Source organism: Lagenorhynchus albirostris, chromosome 11 (assembly GCF_949774975.1).
Source record: "Lagenorhynchus albirostris chromosome 11, mLagAlb1.1, whole genome shotgun sequence".
Classification (NCBI taxonomy): Eukaryota; Metazoa; Chordata; class Mammalia; order Artiodactyla; family Delphinidae; genus Lagenorhynchus; species Lagenorhynchus albirostris.
The window spans coordinates 18,030,877-18,056,459 of NC_083105.1; the positions used below are offsets into that span (position 1 = coordinate 18,030,877).

Here is a 25,583-nt window from a genome sequence, read left to right on the forward strand (position 1 = left end):
CGCCACCAGGGAAGCCCTATGTGAATCATTTTTAATGGCTGCATAATATTACATGAATTAGCAGCTACTACTAAGCACTGACTATGTGTCAGGAACAGTACTAGGCATTTTACACACAATCTCACTTTATAGATAAGAAAACAAAGGCTCAGAGGAGCAAAGAGTCCTCTACTTGTGGTGGCTATGACTAATAACCCACAATAGACAATGAGCCCATGAAAGGCAGAACTCATATCCTTTATGTATAAGAGCAGGCCCTCCAGTATTTGTCAAAAGAATTAAAATAATCAATAATTTACTAGAATGTGTATCTGGCAATTAAAAAGATTTATCTTGCCTTATAAAAAGCTTAATCTATCCTTTTCATATCTGAATACAATGGGAAGAGGACATTAATTAAACGCCACGTTAGATGCATTACAAACAGCCTATTTAATCCTAACGACTCAAACAGAGGAGTAACACTATCCCACCTGCATGGATTTGAACCCAGGTCTGCATAATACAAAGATATATTTTCTACTTCCTATTTAAGAGAAATCCTTTTATAAAATGTGTAAGTTGTTTTCTTAAATAGATAATCAGCTTCTCTACTTGCCTTGCATTCATTCCAAAACAGAAATTTACTTAAATAGAAGTATATATGTATGGATTCTGATGTGACTTCTATATAACCATTGGTCTCCATCCTCTTGATCCATTTATACAAAAGCAAAGCACACATGAGGGGTCCAACCAATGCAGTGGTTATTTCCGTAAATAGCACTAATACAGGTGTAAAAGCTGGCCTGGTGTGTGAGGCGTGTGTGTGTGTCTGTGTGTGCATGCATGTGTGTAGAAATTAGTGGGGAGTACCATGTCCAATAAGATCATAAGCACAGCTTAGCTCAGAGAACAGTTCAGCATTGATTAAGAGCCTGGCCTTTGGGCCAGATTCCCTAGTTTCAAGTTCTAGCTCTGTCACTTACTGGTTGTATGACCTTGAGCAAGTTCTTTAACCTCTTTGTGCCTTTATTTCCTTTTCTGTGAAATGGAGAAAACAGTTAATATCTCGCAGAACTGTATGACTGAATTAGTTAACACTTGAAGTGTTTATAGCAGTGACTCATAGAAATTGCCATATAAGGGTTTCCTGCGAAACATGGACAGATAATAGAGATAACAATAATATAACATATGGAAAAATTTTGCTGCATTAGTAATCAAAGAAATACAAATTGAAATAAAGCTATATTTTTTTACCTCTCAAATTGGCAAACGATAGTTTTTAAAAACTTATTATTTTTAAGACTCACTAAGAACAGGGAAAACTCATTGAACTTGTGGAGCTATCAATTAGTACACATCACTTAAAAGGCTCTAGAACTTTAGAAATGTTCATACTCTGACCCAGATATTCATTCCAGTAATTATCCTGAGAAATAATTCTAAATACAGCAAAAACTTTATGCCCAAAGAAAAATATTTCTAACTTGTTATTCCATAATAGCAAAAAATTGGCAACAGATTATTTGTCCAACCATAGTGGAATGGCTAAATAAAAATATTATATGGAATATTTCATAACTGAGAAAATTATTAAGAACTTGTAATAACATGCAAACTATTGTAATAATAAAACAGAATACAAGATACATAAAAGATACACAAAAATATTAATAGTGGTTATCTCTGGATATAACTATATGTTATTTTTGTATTTTATTATAACGCAGTCTCTATATTTTCTCAAATGAACATTTCTGCAGACCAAACCAAAATGCTTAAGGAATATCTTAAGCCTCATTCATAAAACAAACAGAACAACCTCCATGGATCCCCACTTCCTATAGGATAAAGTCTCTTGACTTTTCCACTTTTATCTCTGATCGTTCTCTCTGTCAGGCCCTCCTTACTACATTCGCTCTAAATGAACAAGCCGTGATGTTTTCTAACTTGTTTTTGTTTATGGCCGTGAATTCCTCCCTTACTACTTTTTTCCACTGGGAGAACACCTATCAACACCCTATCACAGCTACTCTGTGATCCCACAGCCTTTAGAAGAGAGACAGATACAAATAAGCAGAATGACCTTAAAGAACGAGACTGCCTTATTCATCTTTTTCTCTCCAGCCAGTGCTTGGCACATAAACAGGTGCCCAAAACACATCTGCTGAACGAATAAGCATCAGTACCAAAGTGGTGAGACCTGAGCTAGCCTGGGCTCCTCTGCCTGTAGGGGCTTTTATTTGTTTAAGGCAAGCAATCTCTGAAGAGGCGACTGGGGAACCACATAGCCTGGGCTTGACACAGCAACACTGAGCAAGCTACTAAAACGCGGAGCATCTTCTTCCTCACTTGCGAAACAGAATTAAATCCAGCAACCCCACAAGGTCATCGTGAGGACTGAGTGAGAGAGATGTGAAACACTGGCATAAAAAAGGAATGTTAGTTCATCAATATGTCTCAAATGTTAGTTCCTCTCCCTCTTGCTGAAGGCATTAAAGCCGTGCCTTCTATAAGCAGCCAGGGGACAAGGATGATACACCTCAGAACCCCTGGGCTAGTAACATATGGCATCCAGATCCATACTTTCAGCAAACTGTCACACATGTCCTCTCAAACCTTATATCTGCTTTCCACATCGACAGCTGAAGAATGGTAGCAGCTGCCAGACCAAATTAAGATGATTACCTTGATGTTGTCTGTTACTCAGATCAAAGTCACTGGGCAGACACTCGAGACCAAGATACAAGCTTTCGTGTATCAGCCAGCCCTGTGAGTGGCAGCCAAGGTACAGCTGCCGCGGTGGCAGGTGGCACAACCTCCGGTTACAACAGCCATCCTCACATCTAGGAACACCTACCATAGTATCAGTGCCATGAAAACCATACACAAGGCAGGTAGCACGAAACGTTCTGAGGACGGAGGCAGTGGAAGTAGAGGGGAGGGACCAGGAATTACCAGTGGGTTCACTGGCAAGCCAACTATCCTATTAATACTTTTCCATGCTTTGTTTCCTCATCGTATGAAGGTGATATTACCTACCTCACTGATGGTATTTTGAAGATTAAATACGGGAGCATGCATAAGCCTCTGGCTCAGGGAGGATAGGATTTGTGACCATTACCACAGCCCAAACACAGATACTAATGCCATGCCTTCCGGTGCTGAGTGCCCCTCTCCAATACCAATCGCGATAGATCTGAGTTCACCTTGACAGTTGTTCTCAAATAATAACCTAATTCATGTACACAGGCTCAAAATTGGCCCAAAAGAAGGAAGAAAACCCAGTCTTACAAAGACAAGTAGTTAGAAAAAAGAGAAATACTTAATAGATTTTTCAGATAATTGTGGATATTCTTTTTTGATACTACACCAAAACTCAACAAGTGGTGGTTGATTAAAGGTTAGGTGCAGTGTGGAATCTGAAACCATGTGGATGAGGTTTTCATACTCTATCACATTAAAACGCATTGGTCTATCTTACACTTTGAATGACTCTTTTACCCATGAATGACTTTGTAAGATCATACATTGATCATTAAGAAAATATTCATTCACTAAGCTATGCAGCTCTTCCAAATGTTGACATATTTCAACCAGAATATTTTTTAAAAATTATATTCATAAATAGTACCACCAACCTCATCAGGAAAGTCTTTAAATATTAAAAAGCTATTGAGCTCACATGGCAGATACAACTTCCCAAATTCTAATTTTCATGTGAAAGGTCAAATGTTATCATTAGCAACACACACTGTCAGTTGTTTTCCTTGAAGTGACAGACTTGTTTTGTTCATTTTGGGGGAAATGCCTGCCAAGTACTCAAGTTTGAATAACCATAGTTTGACTGTCAGTTATTCTTTCAAGTATATATGGTGTTCCATGAAAAAAGCAGCTAGTTCAGTTTGCAACGCAAACTATTAATTGCACAAGTGCTTCTTCTTGAGAAAATCATCACACTCCTTGTGGCAAAACACTTTATGCATTCTTTTCTCATCACACAGAATATTAAAAAGATGTATACTCAAAGGGTTGAGATTTAATAAAGTTAATAATGTTTATGACTTCATCGAGACTAGTCTTAAGTAAAATAGACATTTTCTTTTACTGTATGTGCGTGGTGGTGAAGAATATAATATAAACTAGTATAGTTTGGTACCCCTAGTTTGATTCATGCTAAGCCATCAGCAGTTTTACCCACCATTGCTTTGCACCGTCAATGAAAATGTCAAAACAGTAATGGTAAATAACATTTCAACATTATTATGAAAAGTTTTGACCTTGAGTATCCCCAAAGGTCACAGGCACCCCCAGAGGTCTGCAGACCACATTTTGAGAACTGCTGGCTTACTTTATAAATCCTGATCTGTCCCTGCAAGCTGGGCAGACTGTGAGCATGAACAGGAAGAAAGCTTCTTATGTGTTCTTATGTGTGATGAGGCAACAGGTGAGGACACGGAGCACCATCCACTCCCTCATCTAGTAAGAGGCTCCCACTCTTCAAGCACAGACAGCTTCAACCTATCCCAATTCACATGCTTTTTAAGCAGGACTTTAGCAAGGGGGGAGTGGGAGCTCCCAGCAGTGACCTATATATCTATGGCTCACAGGGCGAGAGCTTCCTGTCTGATTAGTGTTGCCAGAATCAAAATTTCAGAGAAGTTGATGCTTGCCTTAATTGATCTCCCATCCACCTTTTGGCACCCTTGCCAACCTCCTTGCCTTCTGACTCATGCCCCTCAAGCACCTGGCACATCCATCCTGCCTATCCTCTTCCAGTGTTACCTCCCTTACTTTTCCCATCCTTAATGGACATGTTCATTTGCTTTATCTTGTTAGTTTAATTACCTTTTTTTTTTTTTTCTAATTCACACCAAGTTGCAAGTGACTTAACTTTCCCAGGAAAACTTTTATTTTTAAAAGGTTACTTTTTGGCCTGAATGAAATTTTAATTATTGGGATTTCCTTTCATATACTATGGAGTGTTTAGGAGCAAGAGTCTTCCTTGATGGAATGATAGAAAGCTCACGCTAGGAGAGACAGACAACATGGTATTATGGAAAGAACATAGACTTTTGAATTAGGCCTGGGTCCAAATTACAGATATATTAGTTATATGACTTTAGGGAAGTTTTATGACCTCTCTGGGACTCAATTTCTTCATCTGTAAAATATAGATAATCTCTTCTTGTAAGGATTAGTGACTTTGTATATAAAACCAGCAGAGTCCCTATGAAACAGCAGGCATTCCATAAGAGGCGGCTATTATCTGGTCTGTGTTAGGGAATCTGTCTTTAGAAGCATCAAATAATAGTTTCCTGCCCCACCACTACCTCCTTTCTGCTGAACCTAGAAATGAGCTTTCTATCCTAGTTACCATGTCTCTCTCTAGCTGAGTCTCTTCTCTATTGTTTTATTCCTTTGGAGACTGGGCTGAGACTATAAATGCTTAGGACTCTGCTTCCCCAAGCTACTAGGCCTGAAGATTACCTATACTTCCTGATCTGGAAGGACCCACTTTCTAGAAGAGAAATGATGATGCTGGCCACTTGATCAGATTCTTAATAATGTCTGACTGCTGAGTCTTTGGGATTTTCTGACCCATGAACAAAAAGCATGATTGCCCTGGTCCTAGGAAGAGGCTATCCACTTTCCTCTACCTACCTTTCTTTCCCCGGGATTTCTAACCATATGCAACTATTTCCCAATGGTTCCTTTCATGGATCTTTATCATTACTGGTCTTTATATGTTCTTGCCACAGTTTCTAAATACATCTCAATTTATATTTAATTAAAATATTATTTGATATGACTTTCCAGAAAGGAGGCAAATTTGCAAAAATAATAAAGTTACCATAAAACTAGCAAATACTGTACCTGTAACTAGACTCAAGGTTAGTAGAAATAATGATTTCAACAAGAGGAAACTCTGAGTAATACCAAGGCTATAAACTAAAGACTAAAGGTAAATATGATTAGTGCTAGGGGAAAGCCCTGCCTAAACAGTCAAAAAGAGGAATCAACTGGTAAGAGCTTATTAAACAATAAAAACCTCAAGGAAGAAAAATAAAAACAAGACAGAACAGATTAAATAAAATGTACAGTCATCAGATATAATTTACATATTAAACAGAATCTTACCTGCTTGATCAAGTTCGAGCAAAAAATAAGGAACAGATATAGATTTAAATAACTTCTTTACCTGGAAGAAGTTGAAAAACAAGGGGGAGAATGTAAAAAAAAAAAGTTATAACCAACAGTAGAGTCTCTTGCCCACGTTTGTTACTTTCCTCCTCAATCAGCCTTCTCCTCTGAATACTTTCTAGTTCGTTTTTATGTAATCCACAAGATACTCCCTGTTAACAGAAAGGTATTTAAGAGGGTATTTGAAATCTGTTGATTCTAATCTGTTTTCAGTGATTCACCTGTATGGCTCCATAAAATATATTTTACATGTTTAGTGACTCAGTCTACCCCACTATAAAATGGGTTTAATATTAACCATGTTTAAAAAGGCACTGGAATACTTAAGGTTTCCAAAACATCATGTGGCAACCCTGAGAAAAAACACATCCTACTATAGTCAAAGTATTCTTTCTTTTTGGCCAAGTAACTTTTAACCAACAAATCAGTTACAAAAGTCATATGAGCAAGGTTACATAACTTTTAATGGCAAACCCCCAAATTTTAAAGATAAGAATCCTTTCTAAGAATGATGGGCTATATAAAAAGGGACTTGAAGGAAAGGGCAAGGAAAGCTATAGCTGGAAGACTGCATGGACAAAAGTCAATTCGTTTGCCAGTGCTCATTTTCTAAGACTAAAAATAAAAAGGTCATAACATGAAAGCATGGACTCTTCAGACTTCCTTATCTGCTTAGTTTTAAAAATAAAGCATTTGCAGTTTGTTACCAGAAAAAAAAGAAAAAAAAGTTTTCCAGATTTAGAGAGTAAATCCTAAAAGTAAATTATCAAAATTTCAAAATGATCAAAATATGATAATATGTGAAATTTTAGAAAATATACTCTCTAAATTCCAGAGGACACATGACCCCACTTCGAGAAACTATTTTGTAGGTTATTTTAACTCTGATTAAACTTAAGCATTGTTCATTAGTATAAGATTAAAGATCTGTACTGAATATCAGAAGTGCCAGTTTCTAGTGTATTTTTATTGATAAAAGTAGAGAATGGTAAATTTTGTCTGTAAAGTAGACATACTATGGAGAAATGGCAGTGGATCTGGATATCAAGCAGTGGATAAGCTGTAATGAGACATCATTTGCTAATTCCAACTGCATACTTCTGACTTCCCACTGAAACAAAAATCACATTTTCTGAAAAGGTTGGGGTGTGTGTGTATCTTTGCCCTTTTTTTTTTGAATTTTATTTTATTTATTTTTTAATACAGCAGATTCTTATTAGTCATCCATTTTATACACATCAGTGTATACATGTCAATACCAATCGCCCAATTCATCACACCACCACCTCCACCTCCCCGCCGCTTTCCCCCCTTGGTTTCCATACATTTGTCCTCTACATCTGTGTCTCAATTTCTGCCCTGCAAACCGGTTCATCTGTACCATTTTCCTAGGTTCCACATATATGTGTTAATATATGATATTTGTTTTTCTCTTTCTGACTTACTTCACTCTGTATGACAGTCTCTACATCCATCCATGTCTACAAATGACCCAATTTCGTTCCTTTTTATGGCTGAGTAATATTCCATTGTATATATGTACCACCTCTTCTTTATCCATTCATCTGTTGATGGGCATTTAGGTTGCTTCCATGACCTCGCTATTGTAAATAGAGCAGCAATGAACATTGCAGTGCATGTGTCTTTTTGAATTATGGTTTCCTCTGGGTATATGCCCAGTAGTGGGATTGCTGGGTCATATGGTAATTCTATTTTTAGTTGTTTAAGGAACCTCCATACTGTTCTCCATAGTGGCTGAATCAATTTATATTGCCACCAACAGTGCAAGAGGGTTCCCTTTTCTCCACACCCTCTCCAGCATTTGTTGTTTGTAGATTTTCTGATGATGCCTATTCTAACCAGTGTGAGGTGATACCTCATTGTAGTTTTGATTTGCATTTCTCTAATAATTAGTGATGTTGAGCAGCTTTTCATGTGCTTCTTGGCCATCTGTATGTCTTCTTTGGAGAAATGTCTATTTAGGTCTTCTGCCCATTTTTGGATTGGGTTGTTTGTTTTTTTAATATTGAACTGCATGAGCTGTTTATATATTTTGGAGATTAATCCTTTGTCCGTTGATTCGTTTGCAAATATTTTCTTCTGTTCTGAGGGTTGTCTTTTCATCTTGTTTGTAGTTTCCTTTGCTTTGCAAAAGCTTTTAAGTTTCAGTAGGTCCCATTTATTTATTTTTGTTATTATTTCCATTACTCTAGGAGGTAGATCAAAAAAGATCCTGCTGTGATTTATGTCAAAGAGTGTTCTTCCTATGTTTTCCTCTAAGAGTTTTATAGTGTCCGGTCTTACATTTAGGTCTCTAGTGCATTTTGAGTTTATTTTTGTGTATAGTGTTAGGGAGTATTCTAATTTCATTCTTTTACAGGTAGCTGTCCAGTTTTCCCAGCACCACTTACTGAAGAGACTGTCTTTTCTCCATTGTATATCCTTGCCTCCTTTGTCATAGATTAGTTGACCATAGGTGCATGGGTTTATCTCTGGGCTTTCTATCCTGTTCCATTGATCTATATTTCTGCTTTTGTGCCAGTACCATACTGTCTTGATTACTGTAGCTTTGTAGTATAGTCTGAAGTCAGGGAGTCTGATTCCTCTGGCTCCATTTTTTCCCCTCAAGACCACTTTGGCTAATCGGGGTCTTTTGTGTCTCCATACAAATTTTAAGATTTTGTGTTCTAGTTCTGTAAAAAATTCCATTGGTAATTTCATAGGGATTGCATTGAATCTGTAGATTGCTTTGGGTAGTATAGTCATTTTCACAATATTGATTATTCCAATCCAAGAACATGGTATACCTCTCCATCTGTTTATATCATCTTTTTTTTTTTTTTTTTTTTTTTTGCGGTACGCGGGCCTCTCACTGTTGTGGCCTCTCCCGTTGCGGAGCACAGGCTCTGGACGCGCAGGCTCAGCGGCCATGGCTCACGGGCCCAGCCGCTCCACGGCATGTGGGATCTTCCCAGACCGGGGCACAAACCCGTGTCCCCTGCATCGGCAGGCAGACTCTCAACCACTGCACCACCAGGGAAGCCCCTATATCATCTTTAATTTCTTTCATCAGTGTCTTATAGTTTTCTGCATAGAGGTCTTTTGTCTCCCTAGGTAGGTTTATTCCTAGGTATTTTATTCTTTTTGTTGCAATGGTAAATGAGAATGTTTCCTTAATTTCTCTTTCAGAATTTTTATCATTAGTGTATAGGAATGCAAGAGATTTCTGTGCATTACTTTTGTATCCTGCAACTTTACCAAATTTACTGATTAGCTCTGGTAGTTTTCTGGTGGCATCTTTAGGATTCTCTGTGTATAGCATCATGTCACCTGCAAACAGTTATAGTTTTACTTCTTTTCCAATTTGTATTCCTTTTATTTCTTCTTCTTCTCTGATTGCCATGGCTAGGACTTCCAAAACTATTTTGAATAACAGTGGTGAGAGTGGACATCCTTGTCTTGTTCCTGATCTTAGAGGAAATGCTTTCAGTTTCATTAAGAATGAGGTTTACTGTGGGTTTGTCGTATATGGCCTTTATTATGTTGAGGTAGGTTCCCTCTATGCCCACTTTCTGTAGAGTTTTTATCATAAATGCGTGTTGAATTTTCTCAAAAGATTTTTCTGCATCTGTTGACATGATCATATGGTTTTTCTTCTTCAATTTGTTAATATGGTGTATCACATTGATTGATTTGTGTATATTCAAGAATCCTTGCCTCCCTGGGATAAATTCCACTTGATCATGGTATATGGTCCTTTTAATGTGTTGTTCGATTCTGTTTGCTAGTATTTTGTTGAGGATTTTTGAATTGATATTCACGAGTGATACTGGTCTCTAATTTTCTCTTTTTGTAATATCTTTGTCTGGTTTTGGTATCAGGGTGATGGTGGCCTCATAGAACGAGTTTGGGAGTGTTCCTTCCTCTCTAATTTTTTGGAAGATTTTGAGAAGGATGGGTGTTAGCTCCTCTCTAAATGTTTGATAGAATTCACCTGTGAAGCCATCTGGTCCTGGACTTTTGTTTGCTGGAAGATTTTTAATCACAGTTTCAATTTCATTACTTGTGATTGGTCTGTTCATATTTTCTATTTCTTCCTGGTACAGTCTTGGAAGGTTATACCTTTCTAAGAATTTGTCCATTTCTTCCAGGTTGTCCATTTTTTTGGCATAGAGTTGCTTGTACGCTCTTAGGATGCTTTGTATTTCTGCGGTGTCTGTTGTAACCTCTCCTTTTTCATTTCTAATTTTATTGATTTGAGTCCTCTCCCTCTTTTTCGTGATGAGTCTGGCTAATGGTTTATCAATTTTGTTTATCTTCTCAAAGAACCAGCTTTTAGTTTTATTGATCTTTGCTATTGTTTTCTTTGTTTCTATTCCATTTATTTCTGCTGTGATCTTTATGATTTCTTTCCTTCTACTAACTTTGGGTTTTGTTTATTCTTCTTTCTCTAGTTCCTTTAGGTGTAAGGTTAGATTGTTTATTTGAGAGTTTTCTCGTTTCTTGAGGTAGGCTTGTATAGCTATAAACGTCCCTCTCAGAACTGCTTTTGCTGCATCCCATAGGTTTTGGATTGTCGTGTGTTCATTGTCATTTGTCTCTAGATATTTTTTCATTTCCTCTTTGATTTCTTCAGTGATCTCTTGGTTGTTAAATAACGTATTGTTTAGCCTCCATGTGTTTGTGTTGTTTACGTTTTTTCCCCTGTAATTCATTTCTAATCTCATAGCATTGTGGTCAGAAAAGATGCTTGATATGATTTCAATTTTATGAAATTTACTGAGGCTTGATTTGTCACCCAAGATGTGATCTATCCTGGAGAATGTTCCATGCACACTTGAGAAGAAAGTGTAATCTGCTGTTTTTGGATGGAATGTCCTATAAATATCAATTAAATCTATCTGGTCTATTGTGTCATTTAAAGCTTGTGTTTCCTTGTTAATTTTCTGTTTGGATGATCTGTGCATTGGTGTAAGTGAGGTGTTAAGGTCCTCCACTATTATTGTGTTACTGTTTATTTCCTCTTTTATAGCTATTAGCAGTTGCCTTATGTATTGAGGTGCTCCTATGTTGGGTGCATATATATTTATAATTGTTATATCTTCTTCTTGGGTTGATCCCTTGATCATTATGTAGTGTCCTTCCTTGTGTCTTGTAACATTCTTTATTTTAAAGTCTATTTTATCTGATATGAGTATTGCTACTCCAGCTTTTTTTGATTTTCATTTGCATGGAATATCTGTTTCCATCCCCTCACTTTCAGCCTGTACGTGTCCCTAGATTGGAAGTGGGTCTCTTGTAGTATATATATGGGTATTGTTTTTGTATCCATTCAGCAAGCCTGTGTCTTTTGGTTGGAGCATTTAATTCATTCACGTTTAAGGTAGTTCTCGATATGTAGGTTCCTATGACCATTTTCTTAATTGTTTTGGGTTTGTTTTTGTAGGTCCTTTTCTTCTCTTGTGTTTCCCACTTAGAGAAGTTCCTTTACATTTGTTGTAGAGCTGGTTTGGTGGTGCTGAATTCTCTTAGCTTTTGCTTGTCTGTAAAGCTTTGGATTTCTCCATCGAATCTGAATGAGATCCTTGCCGGGTAGAGTAATATTGGTTGTAGATTCTTCCCTTTCATCAATTTAAATATGTCATGCCGCTCCCCTCTGGCTTGTAGAGTTTCTGCCGAGAAATCAGCTGTTAACCTTATGGGAGGTCCCTTGTATGTTATTTGTCATTTTTCCCTTGCTGCTTTCAATAATTTTTCTTTGTCTTTAATTTTTGTCAGTTTGATTACTATGTGTCTTGGAGTGTTTCTCCTTGGGTTATCCTGCCTGGGACTGTCTGCACTTCCTGGACTTGGGTGGCTATTTCCTTTCCCACGTTAGGGAATTTTTCAACTATAATCTCTTCAAATATTTTCTCAGGTCCTTTCTCTCTCTCTTCTCCTTCTGGGACCCATATAATGTGAATGTTGTTGCGTTTAATGTTGTCCCAGAGGTCTCTTAGGCTGTCTTCATTTCTTTTCATCCTTTTTTCTTTATTCTGTTCTGCAGCAGTGAATTCCACCATTCTGTCTTCCAGGTCACTTATCCATTCTTCTGCCTCAGTTATTCTGCTATTGATTCCTTCTAGTGTATTTTTCCTTTCAGTTATTGTATTGTTCATCTCTGTGTGTTTGTTCTTTAATTCTTCTAGGTCGTTGTTAAACATTTCTTGCATCTTCTCGACCTTTGCCTCCATCTTTTTCCGAGGTCCTGGATCGTCTTCACTATCATTATTCTGAATTCCTTTTCTGGAAGGTTGCCTATCTCCACTTCATTTAGTTGCTTTTCTGGGGTTTTGTCTTGTTCCTTCATGGGGTACATAGCCCTCTGCCTTTTTATCTTGTCTATCTTTCTGTGAATGTGGTTTTTGTTCCACAGGCTACCGGACTGTAGTTCTTCTTGCTTCTGCTGTCTGCCCTCAGGCGGTGAGGCTATCTAAGAGGTTTGTGCAAGTTTCCTGATGGGAGGGACTGGTGGTGGATAGAGCTGGCTGTTGCTCTGGTGGGCAGAGCTCAGTAAAACTTTAATCCACTTGTCTGCTGATGGTGGGGCTGGGTTCCCTCCCTGTTGGTTGTTTGGCCTGAGGCAACCCAACACTGGAGGCTACCTGGGCTCTTTGGTGGGGCTAATGCCGGACTGTGGGAGGGCTCACACGAAGGAGTACTTCTCAGAACTTCTGCTGCCAGTCTCCTTGTCCGCATGGTGAGACACAGCCACCCCCCGCCTCTGCAGGACACCCTCCAACACTAGCAGGTAGGTCTGGTTCAGTCTCCTATGGGGTCACTGCTTCTTCCTCTGGGTCCTGATGTGCACACTACTTTGTGTGTGCCCTCCAAGAGTGGAGTCTCTGTTTCCCGCAGTCGTGTCAAAGTCCTGCAATCAAATCCCGCTGGCCTTCAAAGTCTGATTCTCTAGGAATTCCTTCTCTCGTTGCCGGACCCCCAGGTTGGGAAGCCTGACGTGGGGCTCAGAACCTTCACTCCAGTGGGTGAGCTTCTGTGGTATAAGTGTTCTCCAGTTTGTGAGTCACCCACCCAACAGTTACGGGATTTGATTTTATTGTGATTGCGCCCCTCCTACCATCTCACTGTGGCTTCTTGTTTGTCTTTGGATGTGGGGTATCTGTTTTGGTGAGTCCAGTGTCCTCCTGTTGATGACTGTTCAGCAGTTAGTTGTGATTCCGGTGCTCTCGCAAGAGGGAATGAGAGCACGTCCTTCTCCTCCACCATCTTGAACCAATCTCCTATCTTTGCCCTTTAAAACCCAGACTTCACAGTAGGATCACAATAGGATGTGTTATGCAACAAGCAGGAAACTAACTTTATGGAAAGTTAATTTCCTTGTGGGCAATTCCAATTTGAATTAATGCATTTCTCATCCTAGAGAGAAATATGAATTAATCAGGCCAAGTACAAATATAAAAACAAAGTTTCACCTCTCTGACTCACTCAAATCACAACTGCTAAATGAGATGATAAAAAGCAAAACTGAAGGAAATATCCTGGGGGAAATTCTATTCCAAGGTAATTTTTTTTTAATGAATGTGAACAGCCAAGTATATAAGTTGTACCCCCCTCAGAAGAAAATCACTGTTTTTACCAGGAGAGGCACCTAACCATCTTTCATGGCAAAGACATTGAAAATTCATTTCCATATTAATTGAATATCTTATATTCTGAAAAGCTAAGGAACTGTTACATGCCAAGGTAAAACCAGAGGATATTTGTCCAGAAGTCCTGGCATACCCAGAAATTATTCAGATAATGACATTAAATTATTCAGATAATGACATTAAAGTTGCCAGAATAATTATACATTTTAGTAAGTGTGCAAATACCTACCACGAGCTGTGTAGGAAAAGTTCATCATTCCCACAGTACAGGCAATTAAGTAAAACTGCCTAAATAAATAAATAAATGGCAAGGCTTTACCTTTTTAGACACAGGGCAGAGAGCTGAGAAATGAGGAAGTCAGGAGAATTCAGGGATAAGATAGTAGGAATGAGAGTAGTTACAGGTCAAGGAGATCTGCGATTGTCAGGAACACATAACCTGACGGCCTATCACTAGCAGCAACCCTGACCACACTAGCCCAACCCTTCACTGCAGAACTAGAGCAGAGTCAAAATTGGAATTTTCTAATTCTTTACTAGTGTTTTAAAATATAAAAGTAGAGTGACCAAACAGTGCCTGGCATATGGCAGGCACTCAGTGGTGGTTGTTATTAATAAAAGCGTACACTATAGGCCTCCGAGTGCTTTCACATAGACTTGAAACCATCTGGGCCTCACAATAAAGCTGTGTATTTTACAGATACAGTAGATAAGGTGGCACTGCCATCCTCATTCTGTTGTTGAGGGAACTGAGATTTACGGAAAGAGAACTGAGGTCTTTTCAGTCCAGGTGTTCCTTCTGCTTGTACCACTGTGAGCATGCAGCTATGAAAGGAGAGGCTAGGCTAGAATAAGAAACCTCTTTTTAACAGGATCAGTTTGCTTGGAACAGAGACAGATATTTGTTGACTGCGATTTAACCAAGGCTCAGAATTGATAGAATGAAGATCACCATCCCAGGTCTTAAGTCTTGATAGGAAAACAGGAAGAGCAAGTAGTTCTCTTATTTAATCAACACTTTAATAGCATTTACTATGTACCAGGCATGTTCTATGGCTTTTTACAAATATTTACTAATTTTATCCTCACAACAAAGTTCTGAGATAGGTACTATTATTATCCATATTTTACAGATGAGGAAACTGAGACACAATAGGTAAATAACTTAACCAAGGTCACATGGCTAATAGGATGCGGAACCAAGATCCAAACTCTGACTTCAGAATTCAGGTTCTTAACCTTATTTGGTAACAGAGAAGATTAGACAACCACATAATTTCAGAACTAAAAGGAATCTCAATCATCAACTAGTCTCAGCTCTTCATTTTAAAGATTAAACAAGCGAGAAGAATCTCAAAAGATCACCAGAGCTAGATAACTGAGCCCCCAGAGGGCCAGAATCATACAACAGATTTCTAATACCCAGCCCTCTTTTAAATTCTCTACCATTTACTGCTTATACTAATCATTTAGAAGTTAGCATGGGTTATCTTAGATCATTTTTCTTTCTAAACATATGTTCTGCCTTCTCAGTTTGAATAAACCACCTAGGGATGGGACCTATACCTACCTCTTGGTAACCCTACTCCCAGTATGATGTCCCACACAAAAGGCACCATGATGACATTAATAGGGATGAAGCCTCAGGTGACAATGAAGCAGACTATGTTCAGGTGAAAAACAAAGGTGAAAGGTTCTGCCTACTTTGTTTCCACTGCTTGCCCGCTTTCCCTTTGTTCTTATTTGGAAAAAGAGAAACACACACACACACACACACACACACACACACGCACATGCACACACACACACACGCAGAGCCAAAAAAACCTGTCTCTACATAAGGCTTCCAGAATAAAAAGTCTTCTGAATTCAACCTCTCTGAGAACTGGAAAATAAGTCAAGAGATAGACAAGCTGAGGGAAAACTGAACTTAATAAATTACCTGGACAGATAGTTATGACTACTTAAGAGTCCATCGTGTCTAGTCCTAGAGCAACCCTGAATATAATTTAAAGTTAAACTTCAGTGCTATTTAAATGCCCTCAACCTTCCTATTAAGCACCTGATCAAGTTTGTCTTTAAATCCTCAACTTCAATCTGTGGTTAAATTGAGATGGATTAAACCAGTCCTCTCCATGGCTGTGATCACTGACCTTGTCTCTCTAATAATCTAAGATCATGAACCAAGTAGGAAGCACAGTTCATTCTCTGCCCATAATAACCAGAGCATAAAGAGATATTTATCCAAATTTGGAGTACCTTAAGTAACAGCTCCTTAGGATATAGTGCCTATAGACGTGCCTAAAAGGGAAGCAAATCACCTGGTTTGGTAACTCCCCTACCTCATCTTCCCTGACCTTGACTACCTGACGACTTCTAGTACTTTGCAAAAGCTCAGAAAAAGATTACTCAAGCAATATTTTGTTCTCATATCAACACTCTCCAAGTACTCGGAAGCAAGTTACACCTACACACACACCCTTCCTAGGGTGAAATCCAATTGTTTACACCTGAGCTCGAAAGTCTGTCAAATTTCTATCATTCAACAATTTGTCACCACCTGCCGAGGTTAAAGCCTCACCTCAGTACAGCGCTTGCACGTGGACTTGCTGAGGGTGACCTCAGGGTGGCTGTCGATCCAGGCCTGCAGCTGGGCGCTGGGGCCTGTGAGGGCTGTGCTGGCAGACCCTGAGTGACCACTCACCCCGGTGGTTGAGCTTTCTGGCGAAGTTGGACTAAAGAGATGATCCTTAGCTACAACAGAAGCAAAGACGGTAATTATCAGAAGGAAAAACACGATGTTGCATTTTCTAATATCAGGTTCGCTCAAAAAGCCTTACAACTTCAGCCCCAGCAGCCAAACTAAGGGATCTGAGGAAGGACTCCAACGCGGACTACACATTTAGCTCTGTCATCTGACTGGAGACTTCTGGCAACTCATTCGATATTCCCAACTCTTTTTTTTTTTTTTAATTTATTTATTTTTTAATTTATTTTTGGTTGCGTTGGGTCCTCATTGCTGTGCGCGGTCTTTCTCTAATTGCGGCGATCAGGGGCTACTCTTTGTTGCGGTGCGTGGGCTTCTCATTGCGGTGGCTTCTCTTGTTGTGGAGCATGGGCTCTAGGCATGTGGGCTTCAGTAGTTGCGGCGCGTGGGCTCAGTAGTTGTGGCTCACGGGCTCTAGAGCACAGGCTCAGTAGTTGTGGAGCACGGCATGTGGGATCTTTCTGGACCAGGGCTCGAACCCGTGTCCCCTGCATTGGCAGGTGGATTCTTAACCACTGCGCCACCAGGGAAGCCCCTCCCAACTCACTTTGCATACTCAAGATTAGTTCTCAGGGGATCCTGACAAATGATAGCAAGAGTCTGAACCATCCCTGGAGAAATAGTAGGAGGCTCTGAACACTGAGGGCCACATTTACCCGACTCCTACTCCTATCCATGGCTTACATGCAGAGAGGCCCTGAATCAGACATTATGTCCCCTTCTCACACAGCCCTGCTCAGAGACACGGGAATAGACGACTCAAACCAAGCCTTACTCCTTTTACTCCAGCTAATTCCTGGATAAGACACAGGATCTTTAGTACACAGATGCAGCAAATTTTCAAAAAAATACTTTCTTCAGAATCTCTGTTTCCTCTCCAGGAGTTTGCTGGGGTCCAATTTGGCACCATAACAAACATGACCCAGCTGAATGGTATGTGATCCCCACATGACAGCACCGTCATCCTGCACAGCATCACCAACCAAAACCACTGAGAGACTGCTGCCTCTGGCCTGTAAGTATCTTAAACTAGCTGTCTTCTTCAGGGTCCACACACAAACCAAGGTCAATCCTACCCTTATTACTTGCTCTGCAAGTTATTTCTTCTCATTTCTGCTTGTCTGAGACTTACCCATTCTCCAATCTCTTCATCATCTTCATAGTTCATATTCATGTTTATTAGGCAGGGAGTGACTATCTAGATGCATCATCTCATTTAATCCTTACAAGGATACCATTAGGTAGGCACTGCTGCCATCATCCCTATTTTTCAGATAAGGACACTTACTCAGAGAGGTTAAGCAACTTCCCCAAGGAAGTTGCACAGTTTACAGTAAGTGATGGAGCTAAAATTTCAAATCTAGGTTGTAATTCTCTAGAAGCCATACTTAAAAAAAAAAACAACCCAGCTTTATTGACATATAATTCATATACCATAGCATTAACCAATTGAAAGTGTACATACAATCAATGGCTTTTAGTATATTCAGAGTTGCGCAGCCAACAACACAACCAATCTTAGAACATTTTTATCACCCCAAAAAGAAACCCTGTACCCATTTGAAGTCACCCCCTATCTTTTCCCAGCAAGCCCTCCTCCTTCACCACCTCTAAGCAACCACTAATCTATTTCACAGAGTCACACAATATAGTCTTTGTGACTGGCTTCTTTGACTTAGCATGATATTTTCAAGGTTCATCTATGCTGTAGCTTGTATCAGTGTTTTATTTTTTTTAATTGCCAAATAATGTTCCATTATATGGATATACAACATTTTATTTATCTTTTCATGAGTTGATGGACATTTGATGGACATTTAGCTGTTTCCACTCTTTGGCTATTGTGAATAGAGCTGATGTGAACATTTGTGTACAGGTTTTTGTTTGAACTCCTGTTTTCAATTCTTTTGAGTAAATATCTGGGAGTAGAATTGTTGGGTAATGTTAAGTCTTTTGAGGAATCACCAAACTGCTTTCCAAAGCAGCAACACCATTTTACATTCTCACCAGCAATGTATGAGGGCCCCAACTTCTCCACATCCATGCCAACACTTATCTGTCTTCTGGATTCTAGCTATCCTAGTGGGTGTGAAGTAGTGCATCACTGTGGTTTTGATTTACATTTCTCTGGTGGCTAATAAAGTTGAGCAAATTTTCATGTGCTTATTGACTATTCGTATATGTATTTCTTTGGAGAAATGTCTGTTCAAATCCTTTTCCCATTTTATAATTGGGCTATTTGTCTTTTTATTCTTGAGTTTGTAAAATATTCACAAATCTGATATCTGATCAGATATATGATTTGTGAATATTTTCTCCCATTCTGTAGGTTTTTCTTTTTTACTTTATTTGATGGTATCCTCTGAAGCACAGAAGTTTCAAATTTTCTGTTTTACTTTTATTTTTGGCTGTGTTGGGTATTCGTTGCTGTGCCTGGGCTTTCTCTAGTTGCGGTGAGTGGGGGCTACTCTTCGTTGCAGTGCGCAGGCTCCTCGTTGCAGCGGCTTTTGTTGTGGAGCATGGGCTCTAGGCGCGCGGACTTCAGTAGTTGCAGCACGCGGGCTTCAGCAGTTGCAGTGCGTGGGCTCAGTAGTTGGGGTGTGCAGGCTCTAGAGCACAGGCTCAGTAGTTGTGGCGCACAGGCTTAGTTGCTCCACGGCATGTAGGATCTTCTCAGACCAGGATTGAACCCGTGTCCCTTGCATTGGCAGGCGGATTCTTAACCACTGCACCACCAGGGAAGTCCCAGAAGCTTTAAATTTTGATAAAGTCCAATTTATCTATTTTTTCTTGTACTTTTGATGTAATATCTAAGAAATCATTGTCTGATCCGAAGTCACAAAGGTTTTACTCCTATAATTTTCCCCTAAGAGTTTTATAGTTTTAGCTCTTACATTTAGTACTATGATCCATTTTGAGCTAGTATTTGTGTATGGTGTGAGGAAGGGGTCCAACTTCATTCTTTTGCATGTAGATATCCTGTTTCCCAGTACCATTTGTTGAAAAGATTATGCTTTCCCTATTGAAATGCCTTGGCACCTCTGTCGAAAATCCATTGACTATAAATGCAAGGGTAGAGCCCATGATTTTAACTAGTATGCTATACTGATATACCTAGACTGATATTTAAACAAAGTGTTAACAAAATCAGCTAATCCCAAGAAATGTTAACAATAGTTATCTCTACTAAGCTGAACTTGCACTTTTCATCATATACTCTTTTACATTATGTGTTTTAAAACATGAATATGTATTATTTTCATAAAAAGTTTTTTAAAAGCTAGTCAGTTATAAATTTTAAAAGCTAACCCCTATTATATTCTGTCAAGACAGGGTCAACAACTAAGAGACTGTTTTTTAATGTACTAGACATTCAAATATTACTAACACCTGAAATACAGATAGAAAGGTGAAAAGGGATCTAGAAATCCTCTTATCTCTGAAATATGAAGAATGGATGCTTCTTAAAGAAAAACTAAAATCCAGTCAATTAGTTATAGGATCCCAAAAGAGCAACTGGGTTTTGTATTCATGGCAGAATATTCCAGATCAGACTATACCCTTAGTATCTGTCCTCCATAAGCTTGTAGTCTAAGATAGGCTTCTCAACCCTTATTTGCGTCAGAATCACCTGGGTTCTCTAGGTCTCACTCTTGACCTACTGAATCAGAATCGCAAGCCATGGGGCCCAAGCATGTATATTTATGTATGTGTATGTATATATGTATGTATGTGCACACACATAAATATACATATATTTTAAATGTTCACTGGTTATGTACACTCCTAATTAAGAACTACTGAACTAAGGCAACATGACACATGACTACAGCCCAACAAATGATACTTTGAAAATTTTTAATTAAGCTCTGGTTTTTATTTTGCTTATTTTAGAAGGCAAAGCGGAAATAAGGATTCTTAGTGGTAACATCTCATAGAAAGAGAATCACAGGATATGAGCATGGGAAAGACATTTGGGGTCACTAGGCTAACCAATTCGTTCTACTGATGAGGAAACTGAAGTCCTCAGGTAATTAATGGGCGTTAGAGTCAGTGCTACCACACAAGCCTCGTGATTCCATTATGCCTTACTGACTCCTTTGATTTCACAGATGACTGACTCTAAAAGAAGGTGACAATTCCTTACAAAACATCTATGCTAAGGGCCCCACCCTCCTATTAAGCTCAGATATTTGCCAATACACAGAACACAGTACTAAGTACCATTACAAGGAAAGGAATATCTTCCGTAATCAAAAAGAGCTGCAATCTTACTGGGGAGAGACTATTTACCAAAAATAAAAATAAACAAACGGGGCTTTCCTGGTGGCGCAGTGGTTGAGAGTCCGCCTGCCATTGCGGGGGACGCGGGTTCGTGCCCCGATCCGGGAAGATCCCACATGCCGCGGAGCGGCTGGGCCCGTGAGCCATGGCCGCTGAGCCTGCGCGTCCGGAGCCTGTGCTCCGCAACGGGAGAGGCCACAACAGTGAGGGGCCCGCGTACCGCAAAAAAAAAATAAATAAAAAAATAAAAAATAAATAAACAAACAGATGGATAAATAAGTAAATAATAAGAGATTGCACAACTAATCAAAATCATCAGAATTTTCCCCTAAATTCCACCTCTAACAAAAAAGGCAAATAAAATTTAGGTAACAATTTTATCATTTGTTTCCAAATTCCCCCCCTCAATTTTGAAATAAAATTTGAAACAGCACTGAAAGAAATATATTAAGTAAATGTTGCAAGAACTACACAGGACCAGTTGGTCAGGAAAACTCAGGTAAAATTGTAATTATAAGTTTCTTTTATTTTGCCCCAACTCTTCTGCCTAAGATCAATTCCTAACGTTTAGATCCATCAAGTACCTACTATCCACTTATAAAAAGTCTAAAGGGTAATAATATAAAATATGCTCCATACTTAAACATTTACAAGAATTATGTACATCAGCAAAAGAGATTGGATAGCACAGAAATAGACAAATATAGAATAATTTATGATAAAAGATATCACAAAGCAATAAAGAGAGAATGTATTTTTTTAAATAGTATAGTAATGATGGCTTGATAATTTGGAAAAAAGTTTTTTCCCTTATCTCTTACTATATAACAAAGCATGTTAAATGGAACTTTGAGATCTCTGAGGCAATAACTTCCTGAGCTTAGAAGTAAATACAAAGGAAAAGAGCAACAGATTACACTGCAAAATAATAATAATAATAATGTTTTTAAGGCAAAAGAGTAGCTTAGGGAAAATATTTACATTTAAAAAAAAACAAAACAACAACAACAAAAAAAACCTCAAGCAAATTGGTGAGAAAACAGCAGTACCACAAATGATAAAATGAATAAAGAACAGGAATTCTTTAATTCATTAGAAATTTAATTCATTAGAAAGAAAAGAGCAAACCTAGAATAAAAAGGTGTATTTATTTTTATTTCATAATCAGAAATGCAGATTAAAGCAATGAAGTGTCACTTCTTACATATTAAAAATGGAATTCCCATTGGTGGTAAATGTACATTGAGGAGAGTCCATGGATATAAGGGGGTATGTAAATAAGCTATTACTATTCTTTTGGAAAACAATTTGACAACGTGGATCAAAAACCACTAAAATGGCCATATCTTTTAACCCAGCATTCTCACTTGTGGGAATTTATCTTAAAAAAAAAATCTAAAATAATGAAAACATTATATTCACAAAAATGATCCCCACCTCCTAGTCTTCTCGCAGAAGCTTTCAGTAGTCTTTATTAATATACCTAGCATCACCTAGTTAATGGAACACTTCCAAATTCCTTTTTGATACAAGTTCTATAACTTTAGGAATAATCATGTTAACTTCCTGTAAAATCCAATGGAACAAAATAGGCCACTGACCTAACACTCTCCACTCTATCTCCTGAATGTGTGTATCACCTTTCTAGAGACAGGGACAAAGTTATATCTTGTTACAGCTGCCTTTCTGCCTCCAAAGGCTATATCACAAACAGATTCTATCCCTACTCTCTAGCCTACTTCACCTCTTTCTATTCCCAGTCCTCAATCCCCTCTTTTTCTCTAATTAGTCCCAACAGTTTAATTACAGTATAAACTGTATACTGTACAGTTTAGTAAAAAATTAGAAATAACAGATGTCCCACACTGGGAGAATGGTTAAATTATAGCAGCTGTCTTGTTCTTCAATCATTTCAATGGCTGCATACTATTCAAGATTCAAAACAATATAGAAATGGTTTGACATAATGATAATTAAAAGGAAGCAGAATACCAAATCCTATGTACTGTAGTTTTGCAATTATGTGAAACTCTGCATGTAGGAATCTTGAAAAGGAATCTGCAAAATGGTTATACGAGTTGTACTGGCATGACAGGATTGCAAATGGCTTTTCCTTTCTTGTATTTCTCAAACTTGAGAACAATTTTTTTTGCAAAACCTACTAACTGGCCACAAATTGCTACATATGATCCTTAAATAGCTCTTGGAGCCAAAAAAATTGGGAGACAACTGAATAAATTTTAATAGACTTGTGTCGGATGATATTATGTTTCAACATTAAGTCCAGTGGGTTTATGTGGAAGAGTAATTGTTCTCAGGAGGCACATCCTGAAATACTTAGGGTGAAAGTCATGATGCCTGCAACTTGTTCCAAATGGTTCTGGCAAAAAGTGTGTGTGTGTGTAGAGGGAGAGAGAGACTGGGAGGGAGAGAGAAAAGAGGGTGTAAAGAAGAAAACTAAAACAAATGACAGGAAATGTGAATCTTGTGAAGGGAATATGGGTATATGTTATATTATTCTTTCATCTTTTCTGTTGACCTGGGTGAACTGCTAGACTGCTGGGTTAGCAGCTTTTAAAACTTTCCTACAGAGCCCATAGTAGAATATTCCTTCTTGGATTTGTGGGGAAAGTCTGGTTCATTGACCTTCATCACCTTCAGCCATGTCCCTGCACTGAGGCTGGTTTGTGTTTGAAAAACTCAGGAAGTTGTATGTCAGCTAACCCTAGAGACATTAAGAAGCTCAGAACCAATCCCTGGGACTCATTTCTTGATTTCCATTGTTCAGGCAAATCCCAACGATTTCTCTGATGCAACATAAACATCTCTAAAATCAGTGGCTCTCAAAATGTGGTAGGCACACCTTAGAGGTCCCTTTACCTCTTTAGAGGTAAAGCTATTTTCATAATAAGATACATTTGTCTTTTTCACTGCTGGGGTTCTTAATAATGTTTAAGAGTAAAGGACAAATTTTTGAAAACCACCAACCTTGACATTTTGAAAAGTTTCAAAGAAAGAATATGTGAAAAGTGGGGTTTCATTAGGACCCAAAATTTTTATGTAGGTTTGCAAGAAAACCAAGTTCTTCCCTTAAACCTAAGTGAAGTGAACCCAAGTTGGCTTCTCTTTCAAAGCCCCTGAAACTAATTGGAACAGGGCAGTCCTCTAGGCCTCGTTTTAAAACATTGTTGTTGTTCTTTTGTTATGAGTTCTAATTCCAGGACACTTAAAATGAAGGAGAAGGAGAAGAATAAGGAGAAGGAGGAGGACACAGAGAAAGGAGAAGAAGCAGAAGCAGAGCAGCAGCAGAAACAGCTTGACTATAAGGAAGAGATCCATCAACACTCCCTCCTTTCTGGATCCTTACACATTGCATGAAGCTGCAAAGGCCTGTGTTTCTATTTGGTGGTCATGGCAACTAACAAAAAAACAGCAGATCATCATGAGGGTTGACCGATTACACTTTTGAAAGGACCAGATCAAGGTCAAGAGGTTTCCACCAATCAAAGGATGAGAGAAATAACCTAAGAACTTCAAAGCCGGGAAACAAGGGGGAAGGCGAAGAGGAGCCCAGCAAAGAAAGCAAAATGGCAAGGTTAAACACAGACTGGAGCTGCCACTTGTTAGAACTTGAACTTCTGCCACTAATTAGCAACATGATCACTTCAAATGTGATGATAAAAATTTTATAGCACTCCATTCAAGGATTTCTGCAGATCCCACAGTTCTTAACAAAACTTTTTATTCAGTTCAAATGCAAAGAGTTTTGCAAACACATCACCACTCTCAGATTTTTAAAAAATAAATTAATAATTTTTAATAGTATTTTATTCAAACCACGGAAACACGGAATATTATTACAGTTGAGTGTAACAATACACCATCAAGTAAGAGGTTATTCCATAAAAAAAACCTAAGAGTAGGGAAGCTTAAGTGGGGAAGCATATATGATCTATAAAGTGAAGAAGACAAGATAATTGTACGTGTGTTTTAAAGTCTGCAGGGTATGAGACATGCTAGAAAAATAAAACACAAGTATTTGTGGAAACACAAGGAAGACTAGAAACTTAATGGGACATGCTGATGGCTCTCTGACGCTGAATATAGTAAATACATCTTAGTTTTTAGTACTATTTATTTACCACATTGAAATCAAACACTGGGATGGTTTTTAGTTTTGAAAGGGGTTTTTAGTTCTTACAAAGAATCTGCCACATGAAGTACTAATTATATTAGAAGCAAGCTGCTACAGAAGGGCCTACAACACCCTGGTTATAGCTCTTCTTGTAGCTCCTTCCAAGGAGTCTTATTAGAAGATTAAAATTAAGCCTGGGTTGTGGTGGGGGTTCTAGCCTAGAAGGAATTTCCCACTTGCCTCACTCCACAACTGTATTCTTCTTCTTTTTTTAAATAAATTTATTTATTTTTTGGCTGTGTTGGGTCCTCGTTGCTGCACGCAGGCTTTCTCTAGTTGCTGCACGCAGGCTTTCTCTAGTTGCGGTGAGCAGGGGCTACTCTTCGTTGTGGTGCGCAGCCTTCTTATTGCTGTGGTTTCTCTTGTTGCAGAGCACAGGCTCTAGGCACGCGGGCTTCAGTAGTTGTGGCATGCAAGCTCAGTAGTTGTGGCACACGGGCTTAGTTGCTCCTCAGCATGTGGGATGTTCCTGGACCAGGGCTCGAACCCATGTCCCCTG

The 25,583-nt window shown here is 38.6% G+C and overlaps 2 protein-coding genes across 2 annotated transcripts in view; both read right to left on the reverse strand.

Annotated features, from left to right (window-relative positions):
* The window catches only part of LOC132529778 (thioredoxin reductase 1, cytoplasmic), a 90,514-nt gene extending 86,158 nt beyond the window's left edge, over window positions 1-4,356 (reverse strand). The window contains exon 1 of the mRNA XM_060166740.1: window positions 4,337-4,356. The gene's annotated coding sequence lies outside the window, so the exon portion shown is untranslated. The remainder of the gene's footprint in view (window positions 1-4,336) is intronic.
* The window catches only part of LOC132529296 (thioredoxin reductase 1, cytoplasmic-like), a 51,921-nt gene that overhangs the window by 5,802 nt on the left and 20,536 nt on the right, over window positions 1-25,583 (reverse strand). Inside the window, exons 2-3 of the mRNA XM_060165624.1 lie at window positions 16,420-16,592; window positions 6,127-6,187 (exon numbers count right to left, since the gene is read on the reverse strand). Coding sequence (XP_060021607.1) covers window positions 6,127-6,187; window positions 16,420-16,592 — 234 coding nt within the window. The remainder of the gene's footprint in view (window positions 1-6,126; window positions 6,188-16,419; window positions 16,593-25,583) is intronic.